The sequence below is a fragment of the Psammomys obesus genome, unplaced genomic scaffold (assembly GCF_907164565.1).
Source record: "Psammomys obesus unplaced genomic scaffold, mPsaObe1.curated_primary_1811, whole genome shotgun sequence".
In the NCBI taxonomy this organism is placed as follows: Eukaryota; Metazoa; Chordata; class Mammalia; order Rodentia; family Muridae; genus Psammomys; species Psammomys obesus.
Window position 1 is genome coordinate 1,442,135 of NW_026594014.1, and position 11,721 is coordinate 1,453,855.

Consider the following 11,721-nt stretch of genomic DNA (forward strand, 5'->3'; position numbering starts at 1 on the left):
TCCCAGGGGGGTCTGTCAGTTTCTCCGGCCCCTACAGGTACCAGGTACCTGTGGTGCACAAACAGACAGAAGAACACCGGGACACATAAGTGTAATAAAAATAACAAAGGAAGCTGGGCCTAGTGGGCCTCAGGGGCAGAGCTAGCCCAGCACCCAGGGCTCTGAGTCCATGTCCAGCACTGCCTAACCAGGCATGGTGGGGCACATCTGTTAGCTTAGCCGTTGGGTGGTGAATCAAGACCATCTTTGGCTACGTAGTTAGTTTGAGCCTATCCTAGGCTACAGAGTGAGCCTCTGATTCAAAATAAAACAAGCGGAAAGAAAATTAAGAATCAAAAAGTCCTCGGTCTAGTCCGGGGTCAGTTGCAGTGACCGGACCTGGACGACCTGGACCGCAGAGTCCCAGGGTCGCCATGGCAACCAGGCGCGTGATGGGGAGCGGATACACCCCCGGAGCCTCATTGGCCTGCGCGGAGGCCCCACCCCAGACCTGCTATAAGAGCCGCGGGCTGGCTCGGGGTAGGGGCGCCTGGGATATCCGCGAGGTCTGAGCTTCGGACCCAGGTGAGGGCGCATGAAGACCTTCCCAACCCGGTGAAGGGGACGGCTGCGCATGCGCAGAGCCACAGGCGCAGCAGGTGGCGGGACCCTTGGCCCAGTGGGCCCCGGGCCCAGGACCCAGTTGGGCGGGGCCCAGGCGCAGAGGACAGTGGGACGGCCATGGTGGGGACGCGCAGGGCGGGTGTGAGCCCTGAGGTCAGTGGCCCTGTCACTCTGGACAGCTGAGGGTGACCTCGGAGCTCCACAAGCTCCTTGTACCCCCAACTTCTCTGCCTGTCCAAGGGACCTGAGTCTGCAGCTGCTACCTCCACCTCCGCAAGGGGGGCTGCTGTGCGGGTCTGTCCCTGCTGGAAATGGACCAGAGAGGTGAAGACACCGGTGTGGTGCCACACAGCAGGTAATAATGAACTCTGAACTCATCTTCGTCCCCCAGGGCTCACCCCTGTCCCCCGACAAAGCCATAGGGGTTTCATTAGCCGCCTTCAGTGTGCGGGGCCTTGTGCGTACCTTGCCAACGCACCCCAGGATACCCCGCGGGGCTGACCTAGGGGTTCCCTCCCTCTTTGTGTCCTATCCCCTCCCAGGGTGTCGGATGATGAATCAGCTCAGGACCCTGGATCCACCCTGGGGGAACTGGGCCAGCAGGTGAGGGACTGAGAGAGGGACAGCAGCAGGGGTGAGCGGGCGGAGGGCGCCTCTGAGGAAGCTTCGTGGCTGGTTCCCGCTTGACCAAGCTCCATACGACTGGTGTGTCACCCATTATCAGTCACTACAAGGATGGCACCGAGCTCAGGCTACAAACTGTGGGGAAACCGAGGCCCCGAGAAGCCGGGTGTCTCCTGGGCTCCCTAACCGGGGTCCTCATCCGGAGGACCAGACGGTGCCCTGTGGCTCTGTGCGCTCGCTGACTGGTGTAGCCTTTGGCCGGGCAACCTGCTTTCCGTCCCGCAGCCGGTCCCGTAGGAGGGATGTGGGGTATGGCTGTGCCCTGATGCCACTGTTTCCCTTAGAACGCGGTGAAGCGCGTGGTGGCCTTGCCCCTGGTCAAGGCCACGTGCACGGCCGTGTCTGGTGCTTACAACGCTGCCAAGGACAGGCACCCGCTGCTGGGCTCGGCCTGTCGCCTCGCTGAGCACTGTGTCTGCAGCATGACCGCCTGCGCCCTGGACCGCGCACAGCCGCTCCTGGAGCACCTGCAGCCCCAGCGTGAGTCTGAGGCCCCGCCACAGGCCCCACCCTGGTGTCCAGGAACCGGGTGTCCCTCCCCGGCCCGTTCACAGTCTCTTCCCCCTCCTTTTTGTCTTGTTGTGTTTGTTTGGTTTTGTTTGTCATTTTTCTGAGTCAGTTTTTCTCTGTAGCCCAGGTTGGCCTGGTGTGCTCGGCAATCCTCCTGCCTCAGCGTCCTGAGTGCTGGGATGATGGGTGTGCATTACCACATCCTGTTTATTCAGTGCCGGGAACCCACACGTAGTGGGCCAAATCCCTTCCTGGGTCCCCTCGTGGTCCCTTGCCTTTCCTACCTTCCAGCATCTTCCTTGTCTCGGGTCGCTGACTCAGGGTTCCCACCTGACCAGGGGACCAGAGACCCGTGGTGGACTGCATACTGAAGAGCATTGTCCCTGCCGGCCCTCAGCTTTTCTGTTGTTCCCAAGACCCTGAGTTGGGCTGGGCTGAGGGGCCCAGCAGGGCACAGGGGAGACTGAGTTCGATTGCTGGAACATCCCAGGTCCCCTGTGGCCTCATGTCCCTCCTGCCATAGCTCTTCACATGTCCCATCGCTCTCCCTCTCTCTTCAGTGGCCACAGTGAATGACCTTGCCTGCCGAGGACTGGACAAACTGGAAGAAAAGCTACCCTTCCTGCAGCAGCCGTCAGACCTGGTACTGGAGCTGAAGTGACCTCAGCCCCCATCCTTGCCCCCTCAAGGGTGAAGAGAGAGGGAGGACTTGGAGGGAAGCAGACTTGTATGGTGTGCTGGCTGGAGGGGGAGAGCGTCAGGGCCACATATTTAATGAAGGGAAACTGAGGCACAGAACTAAGAAGAGGTCCAAATGTCTTGGGGAATCACTGTTCCAAGGGCTATGCTGGGGGTGAACGGAGGAACAAGCCCACAGCGCCCAGAGTGACACCCCTCCTGCAGGTGGTGACATCAGCCAAGGATGCAGTGGCCAATAGCGTCACAGGCGTGGTGGACCTGGCCCGGAGGGGCCGGCGTTGGAGCGGGGAGCTGAGACGCTCGGTGAGCCAAGCCATGGACATGGTGCTGGTGAAGTCAGAGGAGCTGGTGGATCACTTCCTGCCCATGACTGAGGATGAGCTAGGTACTAATCAGAAAGGCCTGGCCGGGGCTTGCCTGAGGCCGCACAGCCCAGTACAGGGAGAGCCAGGACCCAACCCAGGTTGGCTCTCTTTCTCCTCTCTGCGCCCCAGAAAACCAGGCACTCGAACCCCCCCCCCAAAAAAAGGTGACTTTCGCATGTGACAAACCAGTCTCAAACTGGTGCCCCTGGAAACTGCTGGCTGGTGACCACCGGGCCTGGCTCTGATCTTTTTTTTTTTTTTTATTTTTAAGATTTATTTATTATTTATATAGTATTCTGCCTGCATGCCAGAAGAGGACATCAAGTCTCATTGTAGATGGTTGGGAGCCACCACGTGGGTGCTGGGACTTGAACTCAGGCCATTTGAAGAGCAGCTAGTGCTCTTAACCTCTGAGCCATCTCTCCAGCCCCTGCTGATCTAATTTTTAAGAGGCTGTTCGACAGAATCAGGCCTGGGGTTGACTCCTGGGTCTGCCCCTGGCATGCTAAGACCTTTCAGAACAGTTTTCAAAAGTGTGTCTGCGCACACACGTGCGCACACTCATGTGTCACAGGTACGGGGGGGGGTGGTTAGAGGATATCTTTGGCAAAGTAACAAAAATAAAGAGCAGGTCATGGGGTTTGAGGAAGGTACAAGTGGGGACCTTGGCGCTGCTCTGGGATGGGGGAGGGGCAGCTATGTCCTTGCCAATCCCCTGGTGTCCCTGTCCTTAGCGGCCCTGGCAGCAGAGGCCGAGGGTCCGGAAGTGGGCTCCCTGGAGGAGCAGAGGCGGCAACAGGGCTACTTTGTGCGTCTGGGATCCCTGTCGGCACGCCTCCGCCATCTAGCCTATGAACACTCTTTGGGGAAATTGAGGCAGAGCAAACACCGCACCCAGGACAAGCTGGCCCAGATACAGAAAACCCTGGAGCTGGTGAGCAACCTATTCATGTGTTGGGTCAAGGCTGTGGGGGTGTGGGCGGAGCTTCTCCTGGGGTGTGGGCGGGGCTCTAGCTGGGTGTGTGAGCAGAGCTTCTCCTGGGTGTGTGGGCGGGGCTCTAGCTGGTATGTGGGCGGGGCTGTCCCTGGGGCTCTAGCTGTGGTGTGGACCCGGCTCTTGCTGGGGTCGGAGCTGGGCTCTCATGGAGGGGAGGGGGGCTCCCAGGGATCTGAGTCTACAGGGAAAAGAGACCCCATCCCTGCCCCCATCTGGAAGTGTCACCTAGGTCCCAGTTCAAATTTCAGCCATCCCCCAAACTGGCTGCCTTTTCACTTTCTGTTCCCATCCCAGCTGAGGCCGTGGTGCGGGAGAGGGCCCTTCATCTTTTCTACCTACCTGCTGGCTAACAAATCTGCCTCCAAATTCCTTGCCCAGTCCACCTTCTTCTCCCCATCCCCTCATAGCCCCACACCCACCGCAGCTGCACACAAGTGGTTCTGCCCTCAGCTGGCCCAGAAAGGTCCTCCTCACAGTGCACACCAGAGGTGAACACAGTCTGGGTCCTCCCTCTCCTGCCCCCCCTCCACCCGCCCCCGCTTGCTCACACTAGGTTCTACCCTGCCCCAGGGCCTTTGTCTGGGACCTTCTGAGAGTAGGACTCAGAAGCACGTGGCTTTGCACTCATGGGGAGCAGGTGTTGGAGTTTCCTCTCTTGGCTGAGTAGTATTCCCTAGCAACTGTGTATCATGCCCACTCAGTTTGTTCGCCGGTGCGGCAGGGCCTTTGCAGCGTGGCCTATGCCTCGTCACACGCTCCACCCGGGTGACCTTTAGTTTCCTGTGTGTCAGAAGCTTCCAGACGATCCCCGTTCCCAGTCCTGGGATGGGGCGGGACTGCACACATGCTGTGGAGGGGCTCAGCACTGAGCCCTACGGGCCCTCCTCACACCTGGCTTGTGAGCACCTACTGTGCGGCTGGCCGGCCTGTCCACGCCCGCCCACAGCAACTGAGTGGCTTCTCTTAGCACATAGTTTGGTTACTAAACGCTTGTTGAGAAAGCTCACTGTGCTGCATGCTTCACCAGCTGTATGGGGCAACTGGATCTTGCAGTGCCCATCTCTTTGTTTTCAAACACCTGCTCTATGGGTTACTGGGGCGTGGTGGTGCAGGCCTGGCAGCCTGGCGCTCGGGAAGCCGCAAAGCTGTCCCACCACCATCGTCTCCATACATGGAGGCTCTGTCCATGTTCAATATTAATTCCATCCTCACCAGCACCCATTCCTACCCTCCCAGCTCCTGTCTGTGTGTGTGGGGCTGGGGAGCCGTGGGAGCAGATCTGTGCTGGGTATCTCCTCCTCTCGCCCACTGAACCTTGTGGACCACTCTTCCTGATGAATACTATTCTCCTGCTTGGATGTACCATGCTGTCACTGTCCATTCGCCTTCCTCAGGCAGAAGACTGGGGCAGAGCAGAGGGACCCATGGGGACAGGGCTGTGACAGTGAGGGTCAAGAGGAGCAGAGGGGAGAAGGGGCGGAGGGGCAGGCTGGTCAGCAGAATGCAAGGCTGGCTGCATTCAGACAGTGTTCACCAAGGGCTGCTGCAGGCCCACTCACCTCAACACCTCCAGCCTGACTCCTGGTGTCCCCAACCCACAGATTCACTGTATGCAGAGCGGGGCAAGCCCCGCCCCTGCTGTCCATCCCCCAAGGGAGCAGCAGCTGTGGGGGGGCCTGAGCCCATGGCAAGAGAATGGGCGCAGCCACAACCAGGTAAGGGACCATGGGGAAGGCAGGACCACTCTGGGCCTGGGACAGGAACCTTGTGTGCCACAAGCCAGGCTCAGGTGCTCTCAGTCACCAGGTCAGGTGTCCATGAGGGAAACTGAGGCAGAGCATATACTCTCTTTTGTATCCATGAGGTAAAGTATAACAGAGCTATCTGTCCATAGAGGAAACTGAGGCAGGTCAATCCTGTTAGATGTCCATGTGGGAAATTTAGGTCAAATTATTGTGTTTAGGAGAAAATGAGGCAAGCCAAGGCCTTCACATTAGAATTCTTGGGGAAACTGAGGCAGGCCAAAACTTCCTTAGATGTATGGGAAAACTAAGGCAGGCCAAACTAAGGCATCCTGTTAGATGCATGGGGAAACTGAGGCCTGCCCTTGCAGGTGGAGCTGGAGACGCTGGCCCTGTCTCGCAGCCTGACCCTGGAGCTACAGAGTGCAGTGGACGCCCTGGCAGGCTGTGTGCGGGGCCTGCCACCCAGTGCCCGGGCCAAGGTGGCCGAGGTGCAGCGCAGCGTGGACGCCCTGCACGCTGCCTTTGCTGACGCGCGCTGCCTTGGGGACGTGGCGCCCACTGCTCTGGCTGAGGGCCGGGGCAGTGTGGCCCGGGCGCACGACTGTGTGGATGAGCTGTTGGACTTGGTCCTGCGGGCTGTGCCACTGCCCTGGCTGGTGGGGCCCTTTGCACCTATCCTGGTTGAGCGGCCGGAGCCCCTGGTCGACCTGGCCACTTGTGTGGATGAGGTGGTGGGTGACCCTGACCCCCGCTGGGCACACATGGACTGGCCAGCCCAGAAGAGGGCCTGGGAAGCTGAACACGCAGACCCAGGGGGAAGAGAGGCCGAGCCTCTGAGTGGCCAGGTCAAGCACACACTGATGCCAGAGCTGGACTTCTGACCATCAAGGCCCCTCCTGTCCCCCGGTGGTCACACACTCAGCAGACCAGAGCTTCCGCTCCCAGACCCCAGCAGGCGACTTTCAACCCCTCACAGGAGACTCTCCCTCTCCTACGATCCAAAGCTGACACAAGAGAGGCTGAGGCAGGAGGACTGGGTTTCAGGCCAGCTTGAGCTGCCTTATCAAGATTGTCTCAAAGGAAAAACAAAAGCAAGTTGGCTCCAAGGAAGACAGGTGGCCTCAGTACCTACTGGGTGCTTGGAGCTCCTCAAATCAAACATTTTTGGCTGGTGAACCTCCAAGATGCCCAGATAACCCTGCTGGGCCAGAGTGGCCCAGCTGCTTTGCTGTTTGTGGTCCGGAATAAATGTGTTTGCTGTGCTCTGAGGTGGGTCTTGGAACTTGGGTGCTTGGGGTTTTCAGAGTGTGACTTTAGGAAAGAGGGGACAGTTTTGAGCCAGTGTTCAGGGACAGTACTTTTCTTCCCCAGCTGCATGGAGTAGCTTGGGTCAAACCTCGTCCTCCTCAGTCCACATAAGTGAAGTCATTTTTACGCTAGTATGAATGAGTTTTGGGAACCTCTCAGGAGCAGGAGAAGAAGGGGGTGCCACAGGGTGGCTTCTTCCCCCCCCCTCACTGGACCTGCAGGCGACAGTCAGACTGCAGCTTCCGTGGCTGCACTGGTGAAGGGTTGTGGCAGATGAAGGCAGGGCAAAGGCCGGCCGGGTCCCACTGGGCCCTCCCGGCCTCTTCCCGCATTCTTGGCCACCCTGCTGGCTCCTGGAACTGGGCAGCATGTTGGGAAACCACTGTTCGGTGTGGTGAGGTCAGGGTAGCCCCTGGCTTTTCTGGAGCCCGGACTGGATGGTCTGGCACTTTCGGAGACCCCATAGCTCCCTAGTGCTCAGAACAGGCACAAACCTCCTTCAGCCCAATGCCGCCTCCTCCAGGAAGCCTTGTGGATTGTTGGGGGCAGGTAGGAGCTGGCAGCAGAAGAGGGAGCCAGCTGCACTGCTCCCATCCTATGCTCTCTTCCCCTGGCCCCTGCCACCCTCGGGAGCAATAGCTGGGGCCATCCTCTTCTGTTCCAAACTGTCACACTACAACCAAGACCCCGAGGAAACAAAGCCTGGAAGCTCTTCCCCCGGTTTGGCACCAGAGCTAAGTGCTCCATCGTTGAAGCTGGGACCCCTGTCCCAGGGGTACTAAGCCTGGGACAGAGCCAGGGTGGGAGTGTGCTCATTCTGCTCGGCCACTCCACTGACAGCCCGTTTAGCATACTGTGAGATCAGGGGCCCCAGGCCCAGGATGCTCCACCAACACACACACTGGCTAGGCGAGGTCCACCAAAGTTGTGTTCTCCCATTTCAGGCCAAGTCCCTTCAGTAGAGGGATGTGTCACTGCCCTCCACAGGACACACACTCTTCTCTTGGGGACCTGTTTCTGCCCCAGGAACGGTAAGGTAGTGTTGATGACTGCTGCTCACTTATGACCTCATTTCAAACTCACATGAACCTTTAGTTGTCCCCATCTAGCAAGTGTTTCCTAAGTGTCTGATGTGTGCCAGGCACTGTCCTAGTGAAGGATGTAAACAGCATGATGAAGGTGAGGCTGTGTGGGAGTCTAGAGGAAGGTGTAACAGGCAGGAGCAGGAGCATGGCCTGTGCAAAGACCTGGGGCAGAGGACACGGCTGTGCAAAGGCTCTGGGCAAGAAAGGGTCTGAGGTGTCGGGGGAGGCCCCTGTGACTGGAGTAGATGGAGCTGGGCAGGCAGGGGAAGAGTGGAAGGAGGGAGGCAAGGAAGCTAGCTGATGAGTCTAGAAGGGGAAACTGAGACCCAAAGTGGTGCCTGGTCAGGCGTCCCATCTCAGGAAAGGAGAGGCAGAGAGCAGGCAGTCTCCTGGGGGCACAGCTGGCCGGTGAGTCACTGGGCCTGCGGCGGATACCGAGCAGAGGCGGCCTGGCCTGGGTGGAGAGCGGGGGAAAGGTGCTGGGCCGGGTCCACACTGGCCCAGGCCGGCAGGCATGTGACACCTCCCCTCCCAGCTCTCTGGCCGCCTGCCTGGGCCGGCCAAGCCCGCACCCTCCCCAGACCCTATAAGGCCTGGGAACTGGGAGCCGAGGCACTGCCAGCAGCTGTTCTGCTCCGAGGGACCCTACACGGTCCAGGGGAGCCCAGCTGCGTCACTCAGCACCAGCCGCCTCCAGGTGGGTGAAGGGGGGTGTCCGTAGGGCTTGGGGTGGGGATGGAACAAGAGGTTGCCCTACCATGTGCCACTTTCTGCCCCGTTCCAGCCCCACAGGCTGCCATCATGTCAGCTCCAGGAGATGGGACCAGGGGTCCCCCCAAATCCAAAGGCAAGGTAAGAGAACAGAAGGCCACCCTGCCAGGGACCCTGGGAAGGTAAGCCCAGTGTCCACTCAAGCTGCCCCCATCCACCCCACGCAGACCCTGAGCAGTTTCTTCGGGTCCCTGCCTGGCTTCAGCTCTGCCAGGAACCTGGTGTCCCACACTCACAGCTCCACGAAGGACGCACAACTAGCAACAGACCCCACGGGGATTCCAGTCCCCATATCTCCAGGTGAGTGGCACAAGGGGAATGATGGGGGACTGAGGGGCCAGGCAGAGCGACTGCCCAGGAAGGACTTGTGGCAATCCTGGTGACCTTGTGTCTGTATTATCTCTTTAGATGGGGAAACCGAGGCACAGATACTGGGCAATAGAGCCAGGGGAAGAGGGAGTGTAAAGCCTGCCATGGCCCCTCTGCTCTTAGCACTAGATATCAGGCTGCCTGAGCTTGTCAAAGATACTCAGGGCCGGCAGCTGCCCCAGGGTCACACAGCGTTCTGGGACTCAGCCGTGGTGCCTGCAGTAGGCTACCTCCTGCCTTGAAGGTCACATACGTCTGACAGGCAGCTGGCAGCTGCGGCAGGAAGGCACCACTCTCCAACTGCAGGCTCCATGGGCCCATAGGGTGCAGGGTGGGTGTCCAGCACCTAGAGCCCGGCACAGAAAGTCCTCCCAGAGTCTAGCTGCAAGGCCCTGTGTCACAGGACCATTCCTGCCGAGGCCGGGTAGGGGAGGGAGGCTGGGCTCAGCTCCTGCTTGTGGATGCCACCTCCTGCTGTCCCTGGCCTGCGGTGGGGACATTCCTGTCCTTTAGGGCCAGGCCTAGTAATTGCACAACAGCAACAGGCTTGAACTGGAGCCCTGTCTCTCACTCCCCACCTGGCTCTGTCTCTCCAGCCTCCACCAACTCGCAGGGGACGGCAGCGGGTCCCACAGGCCTGTTCCAGCCTTCTGAACAGGTGAGCTGGGTTGGAAGACCCTGGACAGGAAACCTGGGCATTGTCTGAGAGGTGCAAGTTCCTTCCATGGGGTGGAGGTTCCCAGTACATTCTCCACCCTGGACCTCAGTTTTCACAGCCGGGAAATGGGCACAAGTTCTCAGCAATCCTACATAAGGCTCTGTGCTCAGAACTTAACCATGAGTCCTTTCCTGCTCCTGAGGACAGAGGGACTGTGCCCCACAACACAACATGACAGGTGCAGAGAAACCAAGGCAGAAGACCCCACCCTCATTTCTGTGATCCCTGTCTGCCCTAAGCACCACTAGGATCAAAATTCTCAGCCAGCAATGCTGGGGCCACACCCTGGAGACTCAAGTCAAGTCACATCCCTGGCAGCCTGCTATTCCCTCTATGTTGGCAACAATTAAGCACCCATGGAATACCTTTATTCACCCTCCTGACCTTGAAGAAAGTGTTTTTTGTTGAAAACAGAAAACAACCTGAATCAGGGTCTCATGTAGCCCAGGCTGGCCTGCACTTTATGTTGTAGCTGAGGCTGCCCTTGAGAAAGACTTTCAGGTTTGTGTGCCTCTGCACCTGGTTTACAGGCTGCTGGGGATGAAAGCTGGGACTCCATACGTGCATCCCCATGCCGAGCTTCAGCGCCAGCCCCAGGAGGCACGGCTCTATTTTCTAGGTAGGCTGTAGGTTTCTGAGGAAGGTGGCACTGAATGTGCAGGGAAGAGCTGGCGGTTCAAGCCCAGGGCACTGTGGAAAGCACAGTGAGCGCTCAGGCTCACTGGGTGGACGCTGTGGGGCGCACCCTGGGCCCAGCCTCCATCCACTCAATGCCTGTGGCTTCCCTTCTGAACAACGTCAGTGTCTGAAGGTATGCCCAGAATTCCCTGGGGAAGAATTATCTGCCTGGAGCTGCTCAGGGGCAACCCATCTCCACCATCCAGCACTGTCCCTTGGGCCACATTCCCTGGCCACTATGTAGACTTCCCTGGCTACATAGTGAACTTTGGGTTATATGAGATCCTGTATCAAAGGACCAAGTGACAAGAGTGTGTCCTCTGACCCCGTGGGCCCTTGGCATGCTTGAGGTTTTTCATAGACCAGTGGACAATGGTCTGAGAGAGAGTCTCTGTCAAGTAGGGTTTTGGTTTTTGTTTTTTGAGACAGGGTCTCACACTATAGCCCAGGCAGCCCTTGAGCCCTTGACAATCCTCCTGCCTCAGTTTCATAAGTGCTAGGATGATCGTTCATCTTTATGCGATGGAGTCTTGGAGGCAGTGTCTGGGTCCCCAGACATTACCCTGCACCTGGATGAGGCTAGGCTGTTTGGTTGGGGTAGGTGCGAAGGGAGGTCCCAGGGACCCAGGACACTGAATGCAGAGTGTGGACACAGAGTCCACCCTAGAGGGACTTTTGTGAGATGCTGACCTGTGCCCTTCCTTATTAGACAACGGCTGGGAACAAAGACGTAGGAAGCTTCACTGTGACCAGCAGCAAAGATGCCTTCTCTTCTGGGGTGGCTGGCATCATGGATACTGCAAAAGGAATGGTCCAGGGTGGCCTGGGTGCCACCCAGTCAGCCTTTGTGGGAACTAAGGAGGCAGTGTCTGAAGGTGTCATGGGAGCAGTGGGTATGGCCAAAGGTCTTGTCAAGGGAAGTTTGGATACCTCAAAAACTGTCCTTTCCAACACCAAGGACACGGTGGCCACAGGACTTATGGGAGCTGCAAACATGGCCAAAGACACAGTGCAGACAGGCCTGGACACGACCAAGGCTGTGGTCACGGGCACCAAGGACACAGTGACCGCAGGACTCACAGGGGCCGTGGATGTGGCCAAGGGGGCTGTCCAGGGAGGCCTGGACACCAGCAAGAGTGTATTGATGGGCACTAAGGACACAGTGGCCACAGGACTCACAGGGGCCGTG

At 58.6% G+C, this 11,721-nt stretch overlaps 2 protein-coding genes across 2 annotated transcripts in view; both read left to right on the forward strand.

Moving 5' to 3' along the window:
* Positions 1–513: 513 nt before the first annotated feature.
* On the forward strand, positions 514–6,871 carry Plin5 (perilipin 5). Its single transcript, XM_055617735.1, has 9 exons — positions 514–564; positions 844–958; positions 1,146–1,206; positions 1,572–1,767; positions 2,358–2,440; positions 2,701–2,881; positions 3,596–3,795; positions 5,460–5,573; positions 5,972–6,871. Exons 2-9 carry the CDS (start codon positions 915–917, stop codon positions 6,482–6,484), a joined length of 1,392 nt encoding a protein of 463 aa, XP_055473710.1. The 5' UTR covers positions 514–564; positions 844–914; the 3' UTR covers positions 6,485–6,871.
* Positions 6,872–8,647: 1,776 nt separating this feature from the next.
* The window catches only part of Plin4 (perilipin 4), a 7,331-nt gene continuing 4,257 nt past the window's right edge, over positions 8,648–11,721 (forward strand). Inside the window, 5 exon segments of the mRNA XM_055617739.1 lie at positions 8,648–8,693; positions 8,781–8,848; positions 8,935–9,067; positions 9,733–9,794; positions 11,242–11,720. Coding sequence (XP_055473714.1) covers positions 8,798–8,848; positions 8,935–9,067; positions 9,733–9,794; positions 11,242–11,720 — 725 coding nt within the window. The 5' untranslated portion in view covers positions 8,648–8,693; positions 8,781–8,797.

Excerpts from the sequence above, each read along its gene's own strand:
- Plin5 (XM_055617735.1), top strand. The coding sequence starts at position 915 with ATGGACCAGAGAGGTGAAGACACCGGTGTGGTGCCACACAGCAG. Across the intron at positions 959-1,145 it reads GGTGTGGTGCCACACAGCAG|GGTGTCGGATGATGAATCAG; the intron begins GTAATAATGAAC and ends ATCCCCTCCCAG. Across the intron at positions 2,441-2,700 it reads TGCAGCAGCCGTCAGACCTG|GTGGTGACATCAGCCAAGGA; the intron begins GTACTGGAGCTG and ends CCCCTCCTGCAG.